General features: G+C 48.4%; 1 protein-coding gene across 1 annotated transcript; it reads left to right on the forward strand.

Annotated features, from left to right (window-relative positions):
- Positions 1 to 649: 649 nt before the first annotated feature.
- Positions 650 to 26,014, forward strand: GMPS (guanine monophosphate synthase; the record flags this gene model as incomplete). Its single annotated transcript, XM_084267141.1, has 16 exons — positions 650 to 676; positions 6,002 to 6,183; positions 9,522 to 9,636; positions 11,157 to 11,254; positions 11,612 to 11,715; positions 13,588 to 13,781; positions 14,044 to 14,209; positions 15,742 to 15,893; positions 16,494 to 16,667; positions 18,209 to 18,314; positions 19,346 to 19,461; positions 20,395 to 20,520; positions 22,201 to 22,316; positions 23,065 to 23,195; positions 24,813 to 24,985; positions 25,523 to 26,014. 16 exons carry the CDS (start codon positions 650 to 652, stop codon positions 25,622 to 25,624), a joined length of 2,082 nt encoding a protein of 693 aa, XP_084123267.1. The 3' UTR covers positions 25,625 to 26,014.
- Between the last annotated feature and the right edge of the window lie 710 nt (positions 26,015 to 26,724).

Genomic DNA, 26,724 nt, shown 5'->3' on the forward strand with positions numbered 1-26,724 from the left:
ACGGGGGGGCGGCGCGGGTCTGTAACACCCCCCGCTCCTCCCACTGCCGGGTGTAAAAGCCGGGAAGCGGCCTCCCACCCGCCGCTCCTCCTTTATTGCCTCAAAGACCCCCCCGCGGCGCCGTTAACGGTCCCGCAGCGGCTGCGCTCAGGCCCCTCTCGAAGGGAGGAAGCCGGGAGTGTGGGGAAGGGTGTCAGGAGCAGGGCAGGGGCTGGCTGCCGGCGCTACCTCCTCCCCGGGTGCCGTTTGAGGAGTCCCGCCCAGGCGGGAACAGGCGGGAACGCGCTCGCTGCCGCGTCCCGGTCGCTGCCTTCGCTCGTTCCCCTCAGGCGAGAGCTGAGCGCGGCCCCCGGAGCTCAAGCGCCGCTGGCCTCACCCCGCGCACCCCCGCGTTAACGTCCACCCCCGCGTCCCGGGCGCTGACCCCAACGGCCGCGGCCAACTCCGCCCCTTCCGCCGGAGCGGGGCCGGGCCGGGCCGGCTCCTCCTCCCCGCGGCGGAGGCGCAGCCGGGCGGCATTAGCTCATCTCGGCGCGGCGGCAGCGGCTGCTGCTGCTGTTCTCCGCGGCCCTTTCTTTCCCCTCACCCGCCGCCGGGGCCGCCCGCCGCTTCCCGCCGCTCGGAGGCGACGCCGCGCCTGGCAGCCCCCATGGCCCTCTGCAACGGAGACACCAAGGTCAGTGCCGCCGCGCTGCCCTCGCCGCGGCCCGGCCCGCCGCCTGTCTCCCGCCTCCCGCCCGGGCCTGGCGGGCGCTTTGTGCCGCCGCTGCCTGGCCCGGCCCGGCCTGGTGCCGCCTCGGCCGGCAGGCACATGGCGCGGCGGGGCCCGGCCTTCCCCTGCGGCCGCCTCCTGAGGGGCTGCGGGCGGCGCCGAGCAGGCCGGGAGCCGCGGCGGCGGCCCGGGGAGCAGGGCCGGGCGGGTGCGGGGGGCGCCGCTCCCTGAGCGGGCAGTTCCCGCCTCCCTTCCCCACCACCCCCCCCCCCCTCCCCCCCCGCCTGGTCCGGCCCGTCACAGCAGCGGGTGTTCCGGGGCTGGGAACTCCTTTCTCAGCCGGAGCCCGGGCAGGGATTATTCAAGCGTTGGCTCGCGGCGTGGCCGGGCCCGTCTGAGGCGAAACCGGAGCGGGGGTTCCCCGGGGGCGTAGGCAGCGCCTTTCCCCGCAGCCAGCCGCCCTCCCTGCCCGTCGTTCCCAGCGAGAAGGCCAGCCCTTCCCCGCGGCCTGGGAGAGCCGAGGCTTCATGCCCACCCCAGCCCTCGCCGTGACCGCGCTGCGCCCGCCGCGTCGCCCCGTGTCGGGTTTGCAGCCGCAGTCACCGAATAAGACACGTGTTGGTGTGGCTGGCGTGTGTGACATCAAGTTCGGGTCCTTTGGGTGGTGGAGCAACTCATGAACCACAACCTGGCGAGCTGGCCTGCGGGATAAAAGCCTTTTTCTTGAATTTTTATCTAGTTTGCAGGAAAACGCGTCTCTGTGGGGCTTATTTAAGCACGCAGCAGGGCACTGCTGAAGCTCCCTGGCGGGCTCTTCCCGGGTGGCAGACACGGCATCCGCTCCTGGCCGGGGCTGCTCTCCAGGGCCCCTCTGCTCTGGGGTGGTCGTGCCCAGGGCTGGCTGCGCCCACCTCTCGCAGGAAGCGGGTGAGGAGAGCGGTTTCCGCAGGGGGCCGCGGCCCAGCAGGCAGCAGGAGTCTGCAGGCAGGGATGTACCTTCGGTTTGTCTGAGGTAACGCCTTGGGGGCCCCTGTACCTCACTGGGGTTTGCCTGAGCTCTAAGGAGTTACTTTTCAGTTACACTCTGGGGGGAAAAAAAACCCAAACTGGTGAGTGTTCTTCGACCTGCTTAATTTTAATACCACAGGGAAACAATTAAACTCTTGTAAAACCTGTGCTGGCTTGAAAGTGCCAGATTAAGGCTCCTGGTTTAGGCTTGTCCTAAGTTGTTGGTGTGGGTGAATGCTTGGACAGAGGAGTTAGTGCGGACTGGGCTCTGCTAGGGGCTTTGTGGTGCTCCAGAACACAACTGTTCTGTGTGCTAATGTGGTTTATCAGTGGTATTAATGGGAATCCTGCAAGCATGGGGGTGTGTGAAATGCTGAAACACCCCCTGGTTCTGCAGAAGTGGGTGTTGTGAACCCCCAAACTTAGTTTAAAGCACTGGGTAAGTACACCGAGGAGTAAGGTACGTGGTGTCCTCAGCTGGTAACGCCAGCCTGATGGCAGGTCTCCTATCCCAGCCTGTTACATGGCTGATGATTACTGGTTTAGACACAAAAACCCCAATGGCAGTGAATGGAAGCTTTTTTTCCCCCCCTCCCAGTGTTACTAAGTAGGGCTGAAGCGATGGATGCCCCTTGTCGTGGCAGTGTGGTTGGAGGTGATGATACTGGGTCTTAGGTCTGTGAAACAGCAGGCAAGCAGCAGCCTGGAGATGCAGCGTTTTGAGAGCATAATCGCTTTATTTGGCTCATCAGTTGTAGAGAGTAGTAGGAAACCTTCACATATAACATGGTTTTCAGGGCGACTCTTAAATGAGCTGAATTTCCTCCCCATTTTTCTCTTGGTGTACTCCAGTCCCACTCTTCCTAGTCCCCTTCTTGGGAGGTCGGGCTGATGCCTCTGCTCTGCCCCAGTGCATGAACCACCTTGGATGGTTCAGCTTTGATAGAAGATCTCAAAAACAGCAGCCTCTCCAGTTTTTCATGCAGACAGGCCGGGAGAAGACAAGGAACTTTAGTTATACCTCATGTGAGGGGAGAAAAAAGAGCTTTTATTGGGAACTGGAGAATCCCTGCTAGGAAGTGGTGCTGGCTCCATACACCCTGTCCCTGTGGGAGCTGGGCTCTCCGGTACCCTCTTCATCTTCCTCCTGGCATGCGTATGGTATACAAACACACGAGCTGCACTGCCATACTGGCTGCACATTGACAGCATCTGTTCTTTTTTTTAGATTTATTTTATTAAATGAGGTTTCCCTTATTAAATTTGGATTCAGAATCTCCAGCCTTGGAACTGTGCCTCCAAATAAATAAAGCCAGACCCTGTCCTGACTTACTGCCTTTCTTCTTCCTCTTCCCCTGTGTGATTTATAGTAGCGTTTCTCTTGGGCTCCCTTCAGAGCTGAACCTCCTTGCAGTTGTCTGTTAGCTGGAAGTGAAGTAGGAAAGCTTCTGCAAAGCAGTTGGGGTGGCGGTGGTTGCCTGTGCTAATTCCCAGGATGGGGCTTGTGTGGATGTGTGCTGGGGGTGCACTGTGACAAGAGAAGGGCAGCAGGCAGTGCCTTGTGTAGTGCTGGGAGAAAATGGCTTCAACCTGTAGTTTAAGCCCCCGTCCAAGGGAGCAGCAAGTTATTAGGCCACAGACTGGATAATTTTTTTAAACCTTTTTTTTTTTTTCCCCTCCTTTTTTCTGTTGCTGCCTTGCTCATCTTGTATGTTCCCCCTAGGGAGATCTACAGGGCTCAGTGGATGTGATGCTTTTACGGGATTTTAGTCCAAATGCCCTTAGCATCATCCTAGGAAAGACCTGCTGAGCTGTGATTAGACACTGGCTTTTGGGATTTTGGGAGGGTATTAATGGACTCCCAGCAAAACTCGGGCAATGGGCTATTACTTGAAGCCTTAAACAGCCATCTTCCAGGGGCACGCAGAGGAGTGGGGAGTAGTTCTGGCATGGATACAGTTGTCTGGGAAAGCGTTCCTCTGATCCCTGGGCAAAATGGTGCTGTGCATGGCAAGGGTGGAGCAGCAGGGATGGCACAGGGACGGCCTGCACCAGCTCACAGCAGCACAGAGCAGCGCAGGGCTCCTTCCTTCGCCCTTGTGCTGAAGGGATGTGTGTCCCTGTCCTGCTTTTGCTGAGGAGGGCGAAGGAAGGTGCAGGTTCTTTTGAGACACGGACCTACTTAAGCTGCCTCGTGCAATGTTCCTCAGGCTGCTCCCGGTGTAACTTTGGGTGCTCTGGTTCTCCACGTGTGTCTCCCCCACAGCTGTTGGGCCCAGCTATGCTGGAGCTGACTGCTCTGAGCAGCTCAGTCCCTTCAGGGTGGTGTGCTGGACACAAGATAGATGTAGGAGCTCCAGATGTAAGTGCTCGGCCCTTGGTCCAGCTGAGCTGATGCCAACAATAACTTGGGTTTAGTCTCTTTTTTTTTTTCTTAATTATAAAATTTAAAAGCTGCCTTCAGAGTTATATTACTTCCTCCTTACTCATCCTGCGGGTTAGTGGGGGTGGTCTGCAGGTTGGGAAATGCATGAGTGGGGTGTGTGAGGACCACTGGTGGTAGGTGGACCCATCCGTGCGGGGGGCTGGCTGTGGAGGGGACAGCTCACGTCCCAAACTGGTCTCTTGCAGGTGGAAGGGGTGATTCTCAGACACTAAGCTGAGAGGGCTGCAGAGCTCTGTCCCTTCACAAGCCGCAGCAACTGCTCAGGGACAGTTTAAGGCTTTTAATCAAAACCAGCACTGGGAGGAATAGTGTTTGTTTCAAGATGGGAACAGGAAAGAGCTTTCTCACAAGAGCCCTGGTTTAGGAGTTGGGAGGTGAAAATGCCCTGAATGGCTCTAGAAGCGATCCCCCCCTCAACTTCTGCTGGGAGGGAAAGTGTTTTGGGGGAGCCCTCGCTATTGGGAGGGTCAAAGGGGCATTTGCTGCTCAAATCTCCTCCAGCACGGGCTGTTCTTGGTGTGCAGCCCAACACTAAAGCGTCGTTAGGAGCTGCCCAGGCACGCTCAGCGGAAGACAGAAATTAAGTAACTCACTCTAACCTGGATTTGGGCTTTTGAGGGATTTAGCACTAGTTTTTCCTGCTCATATCCTTTAATTTCGATAAACCCTGCCTTTGCTGTGTGTTTTTTGAGGAGAACGTGTCCCAGGAGGATGATGCCCTCCTCCAGAATGGCCTGGGGGTGATTGTCTGACCCCCGTGGAAATACGGTGACATGCTACAGGCTGCCCTGGCTTCCTTCACATGTGGAGCAACTCCAACGTGCCATAATTAAAACCACTTCAGGATGCGCTTTGAGAGTGTGTTTGGTGAAATAAAACCCTTCCCAGATTCTTCTTCATCAAGCAGCATCAGCAAGGAAACAGGGAAGGCTTGAAGTTAGGGGAAAAACACCCCCAAAGTCAGCGATTCCTTTAAGCAGCAGCATTTCTTCTTGCTGACTTTGTGTGCCTCACAGTGTGGTAGTGTTCACATTCTTCCTTGAAGATCCCCTGATAAGGATGCTTCCATGGAACAGCTGCACCTTTGCACAGTTCCTTTACAGACAAAGAAGCCTGTCCTTGTGTTTCCCAGCCCGTGCTCAGATGTATCAGGTGTTGGTCAGCCAATTCAGGTGCGACAGGGTCAGAGAGAACCATCGCTGTGTTCCCTGTGCAATCTGCTTGAATTCTGCAGCCAAAAGTTGGGGTTTTCCTCAGAAAATCATTTTAACAGAGACATTTGTTCTCAATTTCTCCTTTTTTACTCCCAGCAGGAGGTGGTATCAAGCAAGCACTCCGTGCATGAGGCAGTGTGGTGGGGAAAGCATTTTTATTATGACTTTGCAGCGTCCTGTTTTGCTGGAGGAAGAGCCACATGCTCTTAATTATTGTGGGGAGCGCTGGGCGTTGGGCAGGCTGTAACATGGGAGACCATGGGGTGCTGAACAGGGCATATGATTTCTTATTTATGGAAACCTCTGCCTTCCTTAGCTTATTAGCATTTTTTTCCTCAACCTTAGTTTGTGTCGTGTTTGGTTTGGGGATGTTGTGTTTGTGTGGCTGCTTGGGAGGGATGTTAAAGTGTGGTCTCTCTGTCTTCCCATTGCATCTCCTAGTCCTTACAAACCTGAGGGGTTGTGCATTTGGGAGTTTCTCTGCTAGCCTTTATCACTTCATACGCTAGATTATGATTAGGCAGCCTTAGCAAGCTGTGTGGAAATTACTCATTTGAGAGATCTGGCTTAAAGTCTTGGCCGTGTGTCACCATTAAATGCTGATGTGGGTGATGTTTGCAGCCGGAGAACCCCGGAGGAGACCTCAAGGATGGGCAGCACCACTACGAGGGAGCCGTGGTCATCCTGGACGCCGGGGCGCAGTACGGGAAGGTCATCGATCGCCGGGTGCGCGAGCTCTTCGTCCAGTCCGAGATCTTCCCTCTGGAAACACCAGCCTTTGCCATCAGAGAACAAGGCTTTCGGTAGGTCCCTTCCCAGCCTGTCCCTGCCTGCATGGTCTGGCTGCTCCCTCCTGTCTAACAGCGTCCATGGATGCTGGCAGCAGTGGTACCCACCAGGGTTTCTATGCACAATAGCTTCCATTGTAACAAAATGATTGCCTCTTTAGCTTATCTGTGAAAACACCCAAGTCTTGCTGGGGACACCTCTGTGGCTTTGCATATACACTTTGTATATTTACTTCTTCATGCCATTTTAATTGTTTCCATTCATAAGTATAACTTGAGCTTGCATTTTAAGGATGCATCTGCAGAAATGTAGCTGATCTTGCTGATTTACCTGTTGAACTAGGGTAGCTGATGAAGAAAACAAGTTTTGTGAGTTTCTAAAAATTCTTTTCTTCGTTTAATTTAAACAAAAATCGTTGAATGACTTGGGAGCTGAAGATACTGCAGGAAATCACACCAAACTCTTTCTGGGAAGCAACTGGTCTAAACTGCATCTACCACTCACTGTAGCAAGAAGAGGTCTCTCAACTATTTAGTACTTGTACCTTTCTCTCTCTGATTCTGTTAGGCTGGCCAGGGTATGCCTCTTGTTGCTCTGGGGAAAAGAAACACCCTGGAGCCTGCAGATCACAGTTATCAGCTGGGTACAAATCCAAGCATACCTCAGTCATTCTTCTTGGTCATGCCAGACAACAGATAAGATGTTTTGTTGCCAAATTGCCTTTCTCTAGTCAGTGATAGTTAGTGAACTGGTAAAGAGTGTATTTTAGTAAGTCAGATGGGAGCTTGCTGATGGAAAGACAGGGAACAGAAACCCCAGGAACTGCTGGATCTATCAGCTGTTAAACAAAGAGTTTCTCAGCAACATTGTGAAAACTGCCTGCTCGCATCAGATCTCGTTCATAATTCTCCAGAAACCAAGTCTTTAAAAGGTGGATGTACCTAATTGCTGGTTTAAAAAGAATCCCTGCATCTCCTGCAGGAATGTGAGGTCTGTTCATGGTACTAACGATGGTTTGTGTCCAACCTGTGCTGTACTGATGCAGGTTTGCAGGGCGAGGACCTTTTCCCCCTTTCTTCTCCACAGTTGACGGTTCTTCAAAGCATCATGATTATACCTGTTGCACTTGACATTCCAAATAATTGCAAAGAGGCAAACCCTCTTTGTTCAAAGGGTCACTTCTCAAGGTTAAGGGAGTGGTTTTGGGTTATCTGTTACCTAGGTGGGTCAATAAGCTTTGTGTCCATGGCCTCAGTCAATCATTTGCACGGGAGGAAGCCCAGCAGTTACTGACATTGGCTACCCGGTGTCTTTATTCAGTGACCATGGTAAAAATGCAAGATTTATAAACATATTCTGCATGTCATGGGAATAGTGGTGTTCATATTGCAGCTCCTGGGGTCAGAGTCGCTGAACGAGCGTGTTTTACGTGTGTTTTACTCCGGGTGTTTGGACGTGGTTCCTGATGTGCCACCAGTCCACTGCAGATGGGCTTTCCAAAGCTAGGTCAGGTTGTTTAGGAAGTGTTTTAAGCTACACTACAAAAAGGTGTATTCATGCCAGCACAGGGAGGTACAGAAGGAGTTACAAGGTGTTACAGTAAAACCTTGGAGATCTGCATCCCGTGCTACTGTACTTTCCTGGGTACAGTTGAGAAGATGCAGCCTCTCACCTTCAAATCATCATTTTGTCTTTCATACTTGGGCACTTGGATAACCTTTCTTTATTCCATGGGATTTTAATCAGTATGGAAGAAAGTAGGCGTTTTTAAGGCTCTACTTTCTGACTAGGACAGTGTGTAATTTGTCATAAGAATGTTCAATTTGTAGGTGTAGCTATAATTCTTTAACCTTAAATAGTGGTCTGTACATACAATGCTGAAGCAGATCCTTCTGGAGGTGGAGTTAGTAGAAGCAGTAATACTCCATCTGGGCATGAGGAGTTTTCAGTGTCTTTCCAGCAGTATCTTTCCAGAGTTTAGGAAACCCATTACACGATGAGGAGCCTGGGCTGGGGATGATCTTGTCATGTGCCTGTGGGAGCAGGTACCCTGTGTGACTGCACACAGAGGCAATGTTCACTACATGGGCTCTTTACATCATCTAGGAAGTGTGCTGCCCCATTCTGCTGCTTAAAAATTAAAAAAAAAAATCAATTTTGTCAGTACTTCATGACAAACATTCCAAATAATGCTGGAAGAAAACTTTACTGGGTATGTTTCATCCTGTGTCTGCAACTTCCCTCTTGTCCTGCTTTGCATTTCTCGCTCTGAGTACTGAATTTGATGTTCTCTGTGAAATAAACAGTCTGTGAGTTCAAGGTCTGGTGCTCCCACCCCTGTTTGGTCCTGGGTCCAGGTCAAAAAGCGTTGCCCAGCTGGCAGGTGCTTCTGCAGTTCAGGATCCTGCAAATCATCATGGCTTGCACAGTGCTCTCTCCCCCTTCAGAAAGATTTGCTTTGCTGTTGTGGCATGAAGTATTGGTGAGTTTGAGCTGTACGTGCTTGCATGTGTTGGACTTGTAATTCACAACCTGTTGCAAATGCCATCTCACTTTGCAATCAGCATGGATTGAGGGGTGTTTTCTCCAGCAGCTCAAGAACTTTGGGAGTGTGGTTTTTGGATGCAACACTCCTCCAGATGGCACAGACAGCCTGTAGTACACACACGTTGGGTACATTCGTACGCGTGAAGTATAAAGACATTTGATCCCAACCATCTTGCTCCTTCTTATAGTTGGCACTTGGCTAGGAGGGACTTAAAATATGGTCACTTTTTGGGTTGGTTAATATTTGACTGTGCTGGAACTGATGGAATACCTCTCTGGTGGGCTGCTGGCTTCACCAGCTGTAGCATAGCAAAGTTAAGCTGTGTGTTAGGATGTCTGTGTTAAACTTTGTAGTAGAAATTAGAGTTCTGAGTGTCATGAAGCGATGTCAATGTTTAAAGCTAATCAAGAGATTTTAAAGTAAACAGCGTATCATAGATTCATAGAATTGTCTGGGTTGGAAGGGACCCCAAGGATCACAGAGCTCCAACCCCCTGCCACAGGCAGGGACACCAACCTCCAGGCCTGGAGCTACACAAGGTTGCCCAGGGCCCCAGCCAACCTGGCCTTGAACACCCCCAGGGATGGGGCACCCACCCCCTCTCTGGGCAGCCCCTTCCAGCCCCTCACCACTCTCTCTGGGAAGAACTTCCCCCTAATATCTACCTTAAACCTTCCTTCCTTCAGATTCACTCCATCCCCCTTGTCCTGCCAGTCTCTGGCCTTTGAACAACCTGATTCCCTCCTATTTCTCTGCTCCTTTCAGGGACTGGAATGTCTGAGCTAACGTTTCCTTTGCCCACAGAGCTATCATCATATCTGGAGGACCAAACTCTGTGTACGCAGAAGATGCGCCCTGGTTCGACCCAGCGATATTCACCATCGGGAAACCAGTCCTTGGAATCTGCTATGGCATGCAGGTGCTGAGAGATGTGTCTGGCTACTGGCTCTTCTGGGTCTCCTTTGTGGTATTCCCTGAAGATGAACTGCTCAAGGGGCTGCTTATCAAATATAACCAGAGACAACATGTGCCAAAGATAGTTTTAAAGTCCTTGTTGGCAAACTGAGCGTTCTGTGTGCTCCTCTCTTGGCTCTGTGGTAGCATTAATGGGGTTTTCTTTGCTGAAGTGCTGTGACTCAAGTTCCACACAGCCTTTTCTTTTGGTGCAATAAATATAACCTGGCAGTCACTAATGAATTTTGCCTAGTTGGTATTGGAAAATGGCCCCTCATGGAGGCAAGTGAAATAGTTTTTCCCTCTGTTTTCCAAGCGTGCTTCTAGGGTAGCTCTTAGGAGTGCTTGCCATGCCCCTGCGCCCCCAAACACCTACTGACCTTAGGCCTGACTCACAGTCCTGCAGTGATTAGTACACCCAAGCCTAGCAAAGATTCCAAGCAGATGAGGGATGGATTGGATGCATGACTTCTCCTTGTGCATCTTGGTTTCTCCCAGGGTTGGTGATTAACTAAGCCTTCAGAGATGCTGAATAATGGCTGGGAAAACTTCTTTTGGAAGGGCTGGTGCTTAGAGAAACAATGTTGGCGCTCCCTGTTCTAAAGGGAAACGTGTGTTTGATTAAAATGTGCCTTACAGTGCCAAGCAACTTGGGAGCCATGTTAGCCTCAAGCAGGGAAGCTCCTTAAGGCTGACTTTGCAGAAACAAATCAAATGTGTGTGTTAATGCACTATGGCTTTGTTAGAACAGATTGAAATCAGTCAAGCGTGGTAAGTGTCATATCAAACCAGATGTAAAATGAAGCCTTAAATCTCTGAAGGTTAAAGTAGTTGAAAGGTGAAACTGTAAAAATATGTAAGTTGCCAGTTAGAGTCATAAGGGGGAAAATTATCTTTGTTTTGGGAGTTCTGAAATATAAAATGCTGATAGACAACACTGAGAGAAGGGTTTGGGTTTAGAGAGAAAAAAACCTGGTTGAGAATTGTACCTCATACAGCAGAATCTACAGAGAATCACAAAACCAGCAGTGAGGTAATAGGCTGAAGTTGTTGATGGGTTCTCCAGAGCCAGGGAGCCAGATTTGAAAAGCTGAGGCCTCCCTGAGATCTCTTAACTAAAGGATAGGTAGTTCAGGTTTTGGGTGGCAGCTTACCTGTTTTTAGGATAGCTGGCCTCAGGTCAGTGCAAGCAGATGTGTGCTATCAGATGTGCTTTATTTTCCCATCTCTGCCTGTTACCTGCTGCTGTGGAGTTCTGCCCCTTGCTGTGCTGACAACAGGGATGGAGCCAGGTACAGAACAATGATTAGGCTTGGAGAGAAGTCTTGTAATTTTCCAAAACTGTGTATTAAATGAGTATAATCACCAAAACCCCAGGTTGGGCTGTATTGGAGGGCTAGAGCTGTGGTCAGTCGTGGGCAGGCTGGGGTGTGAAGCGGTGCAGGGTTGTGTGGTGCTTCGTCATGTTGTATTTTTGTTTGGCAGATGATGAACAAGGTGTTTGGTGGTACAGTGCACAAGAAGAGTGTTCGAGAAGATGGTGTGTTCAACATCACCCTGGATAACACGTGTTCACTGTTCAGGTGTGTAAACCTCTTCAGCTGTCAAAGCAATGTCAGAAGTGCTACTCTGGAGATTGGTGTGGGGGTGAGAGGAAGAGGAGTTTAAAGACAATAGTGAAAGGGCACCCATGCTTACCTGATAATTTCTAGTAAAACTTCCAGACTTGTGTTCATGAGTAAACAGGTTACTGATTTATGTACTGATACACAGGTGTAAATTCTGGATTGACTCTAGAAATGTGGATAAATATGCTTGGGTTATTGTGCAGCCCCCTTATTTCAAAGTAGAATGTCTTTATTGAGACACCATAAAGTGTCCCACAGCCTGAGAGTCTTTCTGCTTTTTTGATTTAATTGTAGTTTTTGATCTTTGTTTAGAGGCCTTCAGAAGGAAGAGCTTGTGCTCCTCACTCATGGAGATAGTGTGGATAAAGTAGCTGATGGATTCAAAGTGGTTGCACAGTCTGGGAACATTATAGCAGGTATTTATTTTATAGTTTTTATTTAAATATAACTGACATATAGAATCATCTTCTGATGGTGTTTGTTAAAGGAAAGAACATGGCAGGGGGTGGTTAGAACCAAATGGGAACAGACTCATTCTGCTGTTTAATTGGCCAGTAATTGAATTGGTTTTAACCATTTTGGGGTTGGACCTGATGATCTCTTGACCAACCCTCAGATTCTGTGATTTCTGGTATGTGTTTCCTTGCACGTTGTGCTGTCCTGATAATAAAAAACAGACCTGAAAAGGAATGGTCCTGTTCTTAAATTTAATGAAAATAAAGTTCTTTTTCAAGTTTTATGTTATTTTGAAGTAGGAACATGTTGTCTCTCTCCAAAATAAAACACTCTGTACCCTTCAGGCAGGGGAGAGGAGTTCTGCTCTGTAGTGTGCAGTGCCAGCAGTGTTTGGGGTTTGCATGGTAATGGTACAAGTCAAACACCATTTCATTATTGAAGCTCAATTAACATCTTATTATAATTAATATTCCTGCATAATTGTTCAGCTGACCTAAAAAATGTTGGCACTGAAAGCAATGCTTCACAGAATCGTTAAGGTTGGAAAAGAGCTCCAAGATCATCCAGTCCAACTGTCCCCCTACCACCTCTATCACTCACCATCCCATGTCCCTGAGCACCTCACCCAACCTCTCCTTGAACACCCCGAGGGATGGTGTCTCCACCACCTCCCTGGACAGCCCGTTCCAATGCCCAACTGCTCTTTCAGAGAAGAAATGTCTCCTCATTTCTAACCTGAACCTCCCCTGGCCAACTTGCAGCCATTCCTTATCCTGTCACTGGTTATCTGCTAAAAGAGGCTGATCCCCAGCTCCCCCCAACCTCCTTCCAGGGAGCTGGAGAGAGCAATAAGGTCTTCCCTGAGCTTCCTCTTCTCCAGGCTGAACAGTCTGAGCTCCCTCAACAGCTCCTCATCACACTTGTGCCCCAGACCCTTCACCAGCTTCATTGCCCCTCTCTGGACATGCTCCAGGGCCTCAGTGTCTTTCTTGGAGACCTTTTAAAAGATGTAAAGATGTTTTGTTACTTAATAGTTCTTTCCAAACTACCATTCAGATTAAACAGAGCATTCATTACCTTCTGACCTGCCTTCAAAACGATCTAGAACTCATCCCTGCTCACATCACTCTCTGCATCCCATGTGCAAGCTCCACCAGAGCTCAGTGTCTTTAACTCTGCTTCACAGAGGCATTAGGAACAGAGCTGTACCTCTCCAGTCTCCAACACTCCTGGGCCATGTCCTGGGGGCTCTTCCAAACCTAGGAAAGGCTGGTTGGGTGGTGGCCAAGCTTCCAGCAGCGAGAGGAATAGGGTGATGGCTGGGAGTCCAGCCCATGTCCCTGGAGTTTGGCAGTTTCTTTACTGTGTTTTTAATCCCAATCAGGCCTACGCTTGTTGGCACAAGGTGTGGTGTTGTGATCCACTCAAAGTGTGTCTCCAGACACTGTTACAGGGAGTGGTGGTGCTCACAGTGTGCTCTCAGGGTGGGGATGAGCCTGCATGGCTTGTCCCACACGCACCTTTAACATCAGTGCAGCTCTGTCTGTGGGGCTGCAGGGATGATTGAGGTAGCACAGGGGGAGGGAAAAATTAATGTAATCTATGTCCTTTTTTCACAGTGGTTTTCCCAGGATGTCTGTTCCTTGGCTGTTGGGAGCCTGTGTGCTCTCAGTGTGTTGCACTACTCTTGCTCCTAATCTTTATGGGGTCTTGGCCTGTGATTGGTGGTTAGTGCCAGAACAAATCACTTGCTGTGTGCTTGGCTGTCTTGGGTCTGTATTTCACTTCCAATTGATTCACTTTGTCGTGCCCATTTCTTTGTGCCAACTAAGGCATAGCAAACGAGTCTAAAAAGCTGTATGGAGCCCAGTTCCACCCTGAAGTCAGCCTCACAGTGAATGGCAAAATGATCCTGAAGAACTTTCTTTACGATATCGCGGGGTGCAGCGGAACCTTTACGGTGGAGAACAGAGAACTTCAGTGCATCCAAGATATCAAAGACAAAGTGGGCTCATCAAAAGTCCTGGTGAGTAGATGAAAGATGATTTGCAAAAGCCTGACACACTCTGATTAATGTGAAAAATGCAGAATTGTTGTGATTTGGGTAATGCCTTAAACAGATTGTTAGAAGGTCTGCACACTGATGCACTGTTTGATTTGAGTGTAAGTCAGTGCTCTGTTCTGTTCCTCGTAGTTGCATCTGAATCATCTGTTAACACTTTACCTGCAGACAGCTGACCAAATTTTGATGGTTTCTTGGTTTGTTTTTCGTTCTTCCTTCCCCTTAGGTCTTACTCAGTGGTGGTGTGGACTCAACAGTGTGTACTGCTCTCCTGAACCGGGCTCTAAACCGAGATCAGGTCATAGCTGTGCACATAGATAACGGGTTCATGCGCAAGCGAGAGAGTCAGTCGGTGGAGGAGGCACTGAAGAAACTTGGGATTCAAGTTAAAGGTACCACAGTTCTGTTAACTACGCCTGATGCTGCTGCTGATGTCAGCCAGACTGCTGAAGTGAAGGCTTAGTGCTTTATTTCACTCCTGAGTTGATCTTTGCAGTTCTCAGGCTCCCCATACCGAAGTGTGAGGGCTAATTTGGACCGACCTAGACTTACTCACAAAGCTTCAGACCTAAAATATGTATATATAAAAAATATTATAAAGACCTTCCTTATTTGAGCTACAATGAACCAACCCATCTCAGTTGTTGAGATATGATACTTGCTGTTGGGGCACAGCAGAGCAGTGGGTATCTGCCTGGGGCACTGTGCTGCTGATGGATGAGAAATCCTCTTCAGCTGCTGCTGAAAGAAATTAGCTTGCAGTTTCTGTCTGTAGTGTGGTTAAACGATCCTGGGGCTTTATTTCTTGTCCTGGATCTCTTTTCTTTCTAAAGTCTGAGCTTGTTTGGGTGACTGAATGCTATTATAGCCAAAATTACTTTCTCAAGGTTTTTATTTTGGCTCTCCTAGCACCTGGTGGGTGCATTTTAGTTGGTTTTGGAGTAGCTTGTTGAGCAACTTTACGTGATGAGAGAGCAGAGAGTAGTACCCTGTCACGGCTGAGAAGGTGTAGAGCTCTTTGGTACCCCAAGAACAAAGAGGTCAGAGAAGACAAATTAGGTATGTTTGAATTGTGTGAGGAGTGAGAGCTGCTTTATGCTGCCCAGCTGATTTATGTAATGAGTAACAGCTGCCTGTTCCTGGGGCTGTGTGGAAGTACTGTTGTCCAGTGATTCTCTAGTGCTTTGGCCAGGAAGTGTGGTGCTGGGTGAGCAGTGCTTTCTGCTAGCCTGGCAGGGAGAGGAGGTGTGGGGAGCTGGGCTCATTGGCACCTGGCAGAGGGCCAGGATGTCCTGATGCAGTGAAGTCTGAGCTTCATCGTGTACACATCTTTTATTTTTATTATACTGGGTTTTAGTGGAAAATCTATGTCTGAGTCTTACACTTTGTAGACTAGTAAAACTGGATGCTGGCAGGCTCCCAGGGGAAGAAATTGAAGGAATCCCTTTGCTGTAATGTCTCTTTCTGTAGGTCATGGAGTTCAGTCTGGTAAAAGATGCTAAAGACCGTCCTAGAGAGGAGATCTCTCTGAATTAGTAGCATAACATACCATGAGTAAACAGTGCATCATTTAATTTTGGTTACAGAAAGGCCTTGGGGAAATACCATCCTGTAAACTGCTTAAATAAAGCAAGTAAATTATAATCCAAGAGGGGAAAGCAAGAGCTGAACTGTCATGCTGTTGCTTAGCTTCATAATATGAAAAAAAAAATGTAAATTACCCTCTAGAGTAGGTTAATAAGAGAAATAAAATGCTTTTGTTACGATTAATTCTGGAGGTATCGAACAGCTCTGTTCACCACAGTTAACAGTTAAAGGACTGGAGTGACTTTTCTTTTAAAGCAATAGAGTGAAACTTTTCCTTTTGTAACCTTACATAAAAGCCTTCTCTGGCCTTGCCAACGCTTCCTGTCCTTCCCTGCAGTGGTGAACGCAGCTCACTCCTTCTACAACGGTACGACAACTCTGCCCATCTCGGACGAAGACAGGACTCCACGTAAAAGAATTAGCAAGACCTTGAATATGACTACAAGTCCTGAAGAGAAAAGAAAAATCATTGGGGACACCTTCGTTAAGGTAATGTTCATAGTTACTTACTGATTAGGTTTTTTAATGAAAGCTTTTTTAGATACATCTCCTGTGTCACTGTCATTGTGAAGCACCGTGCGCTCAGTGGCATTGGTGGCCTTAGAAGATGTGGGTGACCTAAAGAAGCCATTGGGATGTTACCCCAATCCTAAGCTTTTTGATAGTCCATGGTCACGACGTGGTTCTGGATCTACTGGATCTACAGTGTTGGTTAGCTGTTTGCTGCTGTTGGATAAACTTCCATGTACTGTTTGCTTCACCCAGTTGATGGGTGACAGGACTTGGGGCGTGCTTCAGGAGACAGGATGTTTTCCATCTGTCATCTACCAGTGTTGGGGATGCAGAGAGGACATAACGTGTAATGGGCTGTGAAGTTCCTGTAGTCCAATGATGCTCTTTCCATTTGCTGCCCAACAAAACATGGGGGTACAGGACTATTTCAGTGGTGGGCTGCTGCCATAATTAGTCATCCTGTTTGTTTGTGCTTCTACAGCTCAGAAACATTTGTTGGGTAATCAGTTACCTTCCATTAGACCTTTGATAACTGGAAAGTAGATCGTAACACACTTCTCTCTCTCCGTCTTACAGATTGCCAATGAAGTTATTGGAGAAATGAATCTGAAACCTGAAGAGGTTTTTCTTGCTCAGGGTACCCTCAGACCTGATCTCATTGAAAGTGCTTCCCTTGTTGCAAGTGGCAAAGCTGAAGTCATCAAAACTCATCATAATGACACAGAGCTGATTCGGAAGTTGAGAGAAGAGGTCAGTGGAAATGAGGGTGCTGGTGTGTCCTTCTGGTGCTCTGGGATGCAAAGCTGAGCATCAAAACTGAACCACTTTGTTTTGCTGGTGTCACTGTCCCGTGCTGACGGGACTCTATTCTGGTGAGGCCCTTCAGATTCATTTCTAGTATCTTGCAAGTGATTAGACTTCCTTCTAGTTGCTGCGTTCTCAAAGTACTCAAGTATTTGCATGTTGTCCAGCACTGGGTACTGAGGAAGCTGTCAGCAGATCAAACCTGGATTCATCCAGCATGAACAACGCTGCAGGCTGGAAGCTGTTTCCTCACTCTCTCACACTTAACCCTCTAACCAAACCTGTGTTCTGGGAAGGAAGCAGAGCAATGACAAATGCCTTTAGTGGGAGAGTAGTTTTAAGATTTCTTGGACAACTTTATTCTGGTTCAGCTGGAGGTCACTTCCTCCTCTTGTTGTATCTTGTTCTCAGTCAATGAGTAACCTCTGGGTACCAGTTGGTCCAGACCCGGCACATCACGAACTCAGGCAAGAGCAGAACAGTGCTTTAGTGAAAGCATAACCAGCTTGTGTTGAGAGGGGGCCAGAATTCTCCTCCTCCTGGTAACATTCAGCACTGCAAGCAGAGTAGTCTCTTGAGAGACAGAATGAGAATACTACAGTTGAACGGGTGGGAATCTAGGGGTAGTTCCCTTGGGTACTCACAGGGATGAGTTCTGGCTGTTCTTACACAGCTTCTGCACCACGTGTCTGGTCACCTGGTGGGCTGTCTGCCTGCTGTATGCTGGTGGCACACAATCCACTTGCCAGTTGTCAATGCAAGATCCCCCAGATCTTTCTGAAATGGCCCAACCTGGACATCTATAGCTGATGACCTGGAGCTTGAGGATGGTGTGAGGCTGAACTGTCTGAAGATAAGCAGCCCAAGTCCTGTCTCTTTGTACTCCCAATCAGTCGGTTCAGACTGAAGCCCAGAAGAGCTTTTTGAGTGTTGCAGCATTGGCATCTGGAGCAGATGTGGGAGAGTGCCCTGTTCTGCCTTTTCAGGTGTTAGAATAGCAACTTCTCTAACTTCTACAAAATACTTTAATAAAGAACCAACAGATGAGACGAGGTAATAACCCTGTTGGAAGGTGCTCAGCTATTAGGAGGTGCTCAGCCATAGGAGAGAGGAGTAACTGTCTGTGATCCCTGCTTCTAATATTTGTTGCCACACAAAGTATTTTCAAGGCTTTTAGCTTGGTTTGGACACTGAGCTAGGACAAGAAAGGTCTGAATTTGTGAAGACAGAGCTAACCTGACCTTACAGCTATATCTACATTGATACTTCTGGCACAGATTAAAACTTCCCTGTCTTGCCCTTTGTCCTGCAGCTGTGTTACAGAGCCCACATTCACAGGTACTTTTCTTTCCAGTGTTTACACCAGTGTTGGCAGCAGATGCTCTGGAAAGCAGGCCAATGTCACTGCCATAACGTATATATTTGGGGCTTTTTGTCTGAATGTCAAAGATGGAGTGCAAATTGCTTCTTTAATTTATTTTTTGAAGGGAAAAGTAATAGAACCCCTGAAAGACTTTCACAAAGATGAGGTGCGAGTGCTTGGGAGAGAACTCGGTCTTCCTGAAGAGCTGGTTTCCAGGCATCCCTTCCCAGGTATGAGTAGCAGAGGGCTGTGGGTCACATAGGTATTGTGTTTAGGAGGTACTCAACCTGTAGTATGTTGGCATATAAAACTTGCCCCTCAGCATAGGAGAAATTGTTAGATTTGAGTTTTTACTTACAAGCCCGTCTGTCAGGAAAAGAGCACTTGAGAACAGCTTTATTATACACAGAGATTAAAGGAAATTTTTTCCAATTGTGTTTGCTTTTAGCTGCTCTTGTTTCTTTGGAGTTGTGCAAGCCAAAGCAAGAATTACCAGCAAAGCATAGCTGAACACTGCCTGAGCTGTCAAGTGATCTTGCTTGAAATAACAGCCTGTATCTGCCTGCCTTCCTGAGGGGCGTTCGCTGGTTTGGAAACGATTGTGTGGAGAGTGCCAGCAAGTCCTCCACCAGAAAACAACTGCATAATACAGCAAAGACTGTGTCCCTTTTCAGAGGGGGCTGTTTTCTGTCTGTGTGGTTTAAAATTGTCCCTCAGGGTGCGTAGCAGTCGCTGGCAGAGTGTGTAGGCTGCCGTGCTGGGGCACCAGCACCACGTCCTTGGCTTTCCAGCAAATTACACGTGCCTTAGTGTTCAGTAGCTGAAAGGTCAGCTGGCTGCCAGGGTTTTAAAGGCTGTTTTTAAAGGGGTCTTTAAAAACAGTGAAGGCTCAACGCATGTTACCACTGAGTCTTTCATCCCAGTTGCCTAGCAAAGGGAAGGAGGAGGCTCCTGTTCACTTTGGTGTGCCATCAACCACACTTCAGCACCGCTGCTGCTGTAAGCACCCAGCCAGTGTAAGGTGTAGGTAGAGAATGCCTCAATGTGCCAAAGAGAAATACTCTGCCAGAGCAAACTGCTTGTGTCTTTTGTTAATCTTTTTTGTCTTGTAGAGTGTTCAGTTTCCTTACTGAAGCATAGGTAGAGTGGCTGAACATAACTGTACTCGGTGATCAACCGGCTCCTTCTGATGCTGTCGTGTTTTCAGGTGAAAGTGAGTTTCCTGCTATTTAATAGAATGTTTTTCACCTTTGTGTTGCAGGTCCTGGCCTAGCCATCAGAGTGATATGTGCTGAAGAGCCTTACGTGTGCAAAGACTTTCCAGAAACAAACAACATCTTGAAAATAGTTGCAGATTTTTCTGCAAGTGTTAAGAAGGTAATAAAACTGCTCAGTTCCAGTAGGTCTGTAAGGAGTGTGATGGGTCTGAGGTGCCTGGTTATGAGATCTAAACTGCTGGAAGTTTAAAGCCACTGTCTTGTGCTCTTGAGGAGTGATGCATCCCAGTACAACTCCCTTGAAGCCCTTTGCTGTAATACAGTAGAATTTTTTGTGCCATGACTGGTGCAGCTGTTTAACAGTTTCTGGAAAACAGAAGCTTTATATACCTTTCAAAAAGTAAATAACTTCTGGTTTAGTAAAATGTTGAGCAGGTTGAGGATTTCTGGAGACTTTTCCTTCCCTGAAATAATCCTGACTTTTCAGATTTGCATGCCCTGACAGTCACTGGATGTCTAAATGAAAGTGGAGGAGTGAGGACTAGTGTTTGCCAGATGTCCTGAACAGAAACCTCAAGTTTTTAATCAACATTGTTTAAGTTTTCAATCTGTTAACTGCTCATGATTACTGTAAGCTCACTTGCACTGTCTGCAGGGGGCTGGAAGTCCTGAGCAGAGCCTGCTCAAAGCCCAAAGTTCAAACTGACTTCCAAAATGCTGAAGGGGAGTATTTCCTTGAAAACTCATTGGACTGTGGTGTAGTGTGACAGGATATTGCTTTGGTTTATATCCGAAATAAGCAACAGAAATGAAATGTATAGCTTTGTGAAGGACAGAAGGAGCACAGGAGAAGACCTTTGCCTGTGATACTGGGAGAGGTTCAGCTTCAACTGAAGTCTAGTGAAATAAAGCTGGTTTCACTAACACTTAGATTTTTAATACAATGTGGGGTTTTTAACTAGTTCCAAGGGGTAAAAGTGGATTAAACTTAAACAATCAGCCTCTTAAAACATAAATAATATCATTGTTTATAAGTTCTGTTTGCATGCTTAGGGGCTTTAACTAAAAATGATGTTTCTGCATCATTGCACAGCCACATACTTTGCTGCAGAGGGTCAAAGCGTGTACAACTGAGGAAGACCAGGAGAAGCTGATGCAGATTACCAGCCTACATTCACTGAATGCCTTCTTGTTACCAATCAAAACTGTGGGAGTGCAGGTAAGGGGATGTTCTGATTGCAGGGATGCTCTGAAAGCCGCTTCCTAGCAGCGTGGCAGGCTGCAGTGAAGCGGCACCATCACTGCTCTAAGGTGGAAAGTAAGGGGCTTGACTGGAGAGCATACACTCCAGCTGACTGTGATACCAAGTGTCGTTGTCATCTGGTGTTGCTGGTGTAGTGAGGAGGTGTCAGAGCAGAACAGATGCGTGGGGAAAGGCCAGGTTGTGTACTTGAGGGTATCAGGAAGGCTGAGTAGTGCTGGTCACTTTGAAGTCACAAAGAAACAGCCTCTTATAGACCTCTGTTGTAATCCTGTGCTTGCTTTAAGGTCAGAAAACTCTGCTTTCTGCCTTTGAACATGCTCGTTGCTCTTCCAGATGGTATAGTGTCCTCATCCTTGGGAAGAAAGCAGCAGCACAGGCTGTTGAGGGCACAGGAATGCTCGGATCTGTGCAGTGCCATGGTCTTTTCATTCCCTTCAGCCCTTAGTGAATGCCATGGGGATTTTTGTGGGCTGTCCTTTGTGTTTGGGTGGTGATTGTGGCCGCAGCACTGAGCTAGCATTCTCCTGGATCGTGTGCAGTAACTTGGAAGAGTTCTTTACTGCGTAGTGTCACAGCTGTAAAGTACCTCTCTGGGCTTTATGGGTGTTGAATTACATCTTTGATGATCTGCTCAGGCTCCTGTAGCTCTGTGCACTCAGCTTTTCTTACTCTCTAAGCAGCAGTTTCAGCAGCAGACTTGTGCTCTTCACCACAGGTTTTCTGTGGATGGTGCCATCAAAGCAGCAACGTGCAGCCGATCCCTGTGCTCAGGGCACCTTATGTGAATCTTTCCATTCTGAGAAATGTTCCTTTCAAAAACACTCCTGTTAGCTCACAAGAGGTCTGCCTTGCTCTGTCTTCTCATCTGTTTCATACTTCTCAGGGTACTGATTTCACCAGCCTAGTGTCTGCTAAATGTTTACATGAAGTGTGGCCCCATCACCGACCGGATGGGGTAACTACTCTGAACTACACTGCCCTGGGGACTAAGAGAGCCAGTGGGATCCTGGGGGGCATCAGGAGTGTGGCCAGCAGATCAAAGGAGGGGATCCTCCCCCTCTGCTCTGCCCTGGTCAGGCCCCACCTGGAGTGTTGTGTCCAGTTCTGGGCTCCCTGATATAAAAAAGCCAGGGATCTCCTGGAGAGAGTCCAGAGGAGGCTACAAAGAGGATGAAGGGCCTGGAGCATCTCCCCTGTGAGGAAAGGCTGAGTGAGCTGGGGCTGTTCTGCCTGGAGAGGAGACGACTAAGGGGGGACTTTATTAATGTTTATAAATATCTTCAGTATGGGATGCAGGGGGAAATGGCCAGCCCCTTTTCAGTGTCTGTGGGGACAGGACAAGGGGCAATGGCCTCAAGTTGGAGCACAGGGAGTTCCCCCCAATGTGGGGAAGAACTTCTTCCCAGTGAGGGTGAGGGAGCCCTGGGACAGGCTGCCCAGGGGGTGTGGAGTCTCCTTCTCTGGAGAGATTCCAGCCTTGTCTGGACAGTGACCTGTGTGCCCTGTCCTAGGGTCCCTGCTTTGGCAGGGGGTTGGACCCCATGGGCTCTGGAGGTCCCTTCCAACCCCTGTGATTCTACTTCAGCACCAAACTTCATGTTCAGTTATTTCTTTCTTTATTTTTTTAACATACAGGGTGACTGTCGCTCCTATAGCTATGTTTGTGGGATCTCCAGTAAAGATGCACCACACTGGGAGTCTCTTATGTTTCTTGCCAGGCTCATACCACGCATGTGCCACAACATAAACAGGTAAGGATTTCAAATTACCTTTGCTTCTAAGGATCTTACTGATGTATGGATGTTGAGCACACACAAGAATTCTCCTCTTTAATCTAGGGTAGAATTTTTTTGTATCGTGGTCAGGTGTGTCATGCAGAGGTAACAAATAGGCAATAAAACACAGGTTTATTTCTTGATATATTACTCTTATTAGGTTGAAAAGGAGGTTGATAGCCTATCTCCTATTTTTTTAAGTGCTTGATTAGACATGTGCTGTAAGGTACACAAAATCTTGTATCAACAGTAGGGTGGCCAGCAGGTCTGGGGAGGGATTGTGCCTCTGTACTCAGCATTGGTGAGACCACACCTCAAGTGCTGGGTCCAGTTCTGTGCTCCTCAGCGTAAGAGGGACATTGAGGTCCTGGAGTGAGTCCAGAGAAGGGCAACCAGGCTGGGGAAGGGGCTGGAGGGCAAATCCTCTGAGGAGCAGCTGAGGGAGCTGGGGGTGTTGAGCCTGTGCAATATGAGTTGGGGAGCTGCTTTGGTAGGGGGTTGGACCTGATGACCTCTTGAGTTCCCTTCCAACCCCTGTGACTCTGTGATTTCACTGACACCCACCCCCTTTTCCCCCATGGGGTAGAATTTCTGCTACTTTACAGAGGATTATTTTCTTGATTAAGTGTCACCAGGTCATATCATGTTTATAGAGGATCTTCGGGCATCTGCTTTGCTCCACGTAGTAAAACGTCTGTTTTCTGTCATCCTCTTTGTTTTCCAGAGTCGTGTACGTGTTCGGTCCCCCGGTCAAAGAACCCCCCACAGATGTCACCCCCACTTTCCTGACAACAGGAGTCCTCAGCACTTTACGTCAAGCTGACTTTGAGGCTCACAATATTCTCAGGGAGTCCGGTGGGTGCTCACTTTCTCTCACAGGCTGGGCTCTTGCTTCCAGGTGCCTGCAGACAAGATGGGGTATAGGCAGGGCGGTGCTGTCAAAATCTACAAGCTCAGATTAGCTCCCCAAAAATGTGATAAACTAATGGGATGACAGGCAAGAGCCTTTTTCTGAAAGCCATGGAATCTGATAGTTAAAGGATGGGAATTACTGAGCTTTCTAAATTAATTTAAGGGGATTTTGGGGGACCAAAGCTTGCCTCCAACCTGCTGTTAAGCTCAGAGGTGTGGTGCCTCATTTGCAGTGCAAGTAAAGTACTGTTACCCAGCTGAAAGTCAGCATGATGCTGCTCTGCTGATCATTTGTCATCAGTATTTACCTGAAGTAAATCAACAGCATGAAGAAACTTAACATCATTCCTAAATCTTGGGGGTTTTACAGAAAGAAGGGAGCCCAGATACCAGGCTTACCCTGGTGACGATGCTCACTGCCTATGCTGGTTTCTTATTTCTTAACGTAAAGGAAGAGCTGTGTTTGTAAACCCAGCCCTGGCAGGCGGTGATATTTCAAACCCTCACACCCAGGGGGGATTCAATACCCTGTGATGCAGTGTGCAGGCAGAGCCTGGGAGCTTAGGAGCTTTATTTTGTTAATTACAGCTGAAGCCACACTTTGTGTGGGACGTGGCTCATCATGCCTGCCTATGTTTTGTCTGAATTAAGTTACAAAGGGTACCACTCTCTGAGTATTCTCTTCACAAGGCTGTTTCACTGTAATTTGTACAAAAATAGCCTCAGAAAGCCGAGGATGACACTGCTGGTAGTGTTTGGAAAAGTGTGGGTGTGTCTTGCTAACTTTTGGTGACACTCAGCTTTGTGTGAATGACTCTGTCCCAAAAATAAGACTTGGAGTTACCATTTGGTGACACAGACTCCCTGTACCCACAGCTTGGGCCAGTGCTAGCAGAGGGTGAGAGCTGCATCGGTGTGAGACTGGCTCTGCAGGCTGCCATGCAGTGGCATCCCAAACTTCAGCATCATTTAAACACTGAAATTAGGAGCTCTGTGTTGGTTCAGAAGGAAATATGTTTTTTAATAGGAAAAATAAAGAGATTCTCTGGGTTCCCACCAGGAACAGGGATGCTTGAGAGCTTTATCCTCGATAAGACTTTATTGGGCTTGATATGGGGATAGGTGAAGCCCCAGGGTTATGCTTTATGGGAAGGGAAGCACATTTTGAATTGCATTCCCAGTGAATTACAGGGCTCGTGGAGGTTGCCTGGCTTTGTTCTGCATGCCTGCAAACACTGGAGATTAGTTTTATTTTAAAAAACAGGGTAGATGAGGTGCTCAGGGATGTGGTTTAGCTATAGGACAGGAATGGGTGGACTTGATGATCTTAAAGGGCTTCTCCAACCTTGTGATTCTGTTGCTCATTTCAGGTGGCAGTTTGAGCAGTTGTATCATATGCACCACTGATCATGGTCATCTGGGGTATGGTAGCAGTAGCAAAGAGATCCCAGAAGATGTAGACAGAACTCCAAGTGTAGAGTTAGGTGGGAAACTCTGTAAAACCTCTGCCACACATCTTCAAACCCAGTTAATGCCCTTTGTACTGCTGTTTTCCTGAAGGTTACGCTGGAAAAATCAGCCAGATGCCAATAATCCTGACCCCTCTGCATTTCGATCGGGACCCCCTCCAGAAACAACCTTCCTGTCAAAGATCTGTGGTCATCAGAACGTTTATCACCAGCGATTTCATGACCGGTATCGCAGCAACTCCGGGGAATGAGGTTCCAGAAGAGGTAATACAGGTTTCCAAGCTTCTTCCCAACCTGAACTAGTGTTGTAGGTGACTCATCTCGACTTCCTTCCCCCTCTCATGGTCACTTGCCTTGACTTGGGTTTTATTACAGATTTTTTTGTGTGTGTCTCAGTATCTGTAAGGGTAGGCAATGGCAGGACAAGGGGGATGGATTAAAGCTGAAGGAAGGTTTAACTTAGATATTAAGGGGAAGTTTTTTACAGAGAGTGGTGAGGGGCTGGAACAGGCTGCCCAGAGAGGGGGTGGGTGCCCCATCCCTGGGGGTGTTGAAGGCCAGGCTGGCTGGGGCCCTGGGCAACCTTGTGTAGCTCCAGGCCTGGAGGTTGGTGTCCCTGCCTGTGGCAGGGGGTTGGAGCTCTGTGACCCTTGGGGTCCCTTCCAACCCAGACCAGTCTGGGATTCTATGAACAAAAAGCTTTCCTTTTTTAAGCTTTTCTTGGGTAGTTTTCATCAGGTCTGTTTAACGTGCTCAATTCTGGACTTAGTTAATCATTATTTTTTTCCCCCTCCACAATAGGTTGTGTTAAAAATGGTGGCAGAGATCAAGAAGATCCCTGGCATTTCCCGGGTGATGTATGACTTGACATCAAAGCCACCAGGAACTACGGAGTGGGAGTAATTAACTCTTTTTCTATCCAAGTACTGTGTGCAGTCTGAAGTCATATCAGAAACCATTCCCAGTGTTGACATGCAGTACTGTGAAAGAGTGGCTGGAGCTGCTACATCGCATCAGGTTCCTCTCCGGGAGCATCGACCCGCAGTGAAGAGCTGTGCTGGGAATAAGAACTGAGTGAGGCTGAGGATGTGTACGGGTAAATGATGGTGACAGATCCCCATTGCTTTTGCCTTTGTCTTACAATTCTCCCCGTTCTCACGTGGTTCGTTGTTCACCCTCATTTCAGCGTCTCTTTGGTTTTGTACACTGTGGGAAGAGACAGTTTGACATGAATTCTTTGTGACCAACTGCTTTGGAACGGATTTATTATAAATAAATATTTTGCCAAATGGAGTAGTGGGTACCCCTGAGTGGTGGAATTACCCTGTATCTGTTGTGTGCTGTTTAGCCTGGTCTGTGGTGGTGGACGTGCTCTCCCATGGCGGTGATGTGGAGCTCCGCAAGAGCGATGTGACAACATCATGGAGTGACCTGTCTGTCTGTCTGTCGTCACTGCCTCTTGCGTCGCTTGGTAGGTGTGCGTGTGCACACCGGCTGGTTTCAGTACACCCTCACTGCGTGTGTGCATCTGTGGGAGTCAGGTGTGTCCAGGGACTGCCGGAAGCGTGACGGCGGGACCGCGGTTTGCAGAGCTGTCCCATCCCGTTGCTGGCCCCGACACTTGTGCTTTCCTCATACTTGATGAGTGTTTATTTTCTACAGGACTTTATTTTTTGGTAAGTGTTGTACTTAGCACGATCCTCCGGATCGTTGTAGTCCTTAGTGTGGGGTCGTGGTGCCGGCGGTGACTCGCCCGATCCGTAGGGATCCCTCCTGTCAGTCGTGTTCTGCTCTTGCTGTAGTTAAGCAATAATGGGAGATGGTCGCTTCGGGCACCCGCGTGTTTCTGGTGTGTGGAGGCAGGGCTCTTTCCACCCACCCCAGTGCTTTGAGCACGTCCCACAGTGCTGCCCATGAAAGGAACAGTTTGGTTTTGACTGGAGCAGCTTGCTGGGCACCTGCCACATCCCTTCACAGGTGAACTGTGACTGTGTATCCAGGCT

This window comes from Gallinula chloropus (genome assembly GCF_964237585.1).
Source record: "Gallinula chloropus genome assembly, chromosome: 8".
NCBI classification, from domain to species: Eukaryota; Metazoa; Chordata; class Aves; order Gruiformes; family Rallidae; genus Gallinula; species Gallinula chloropus.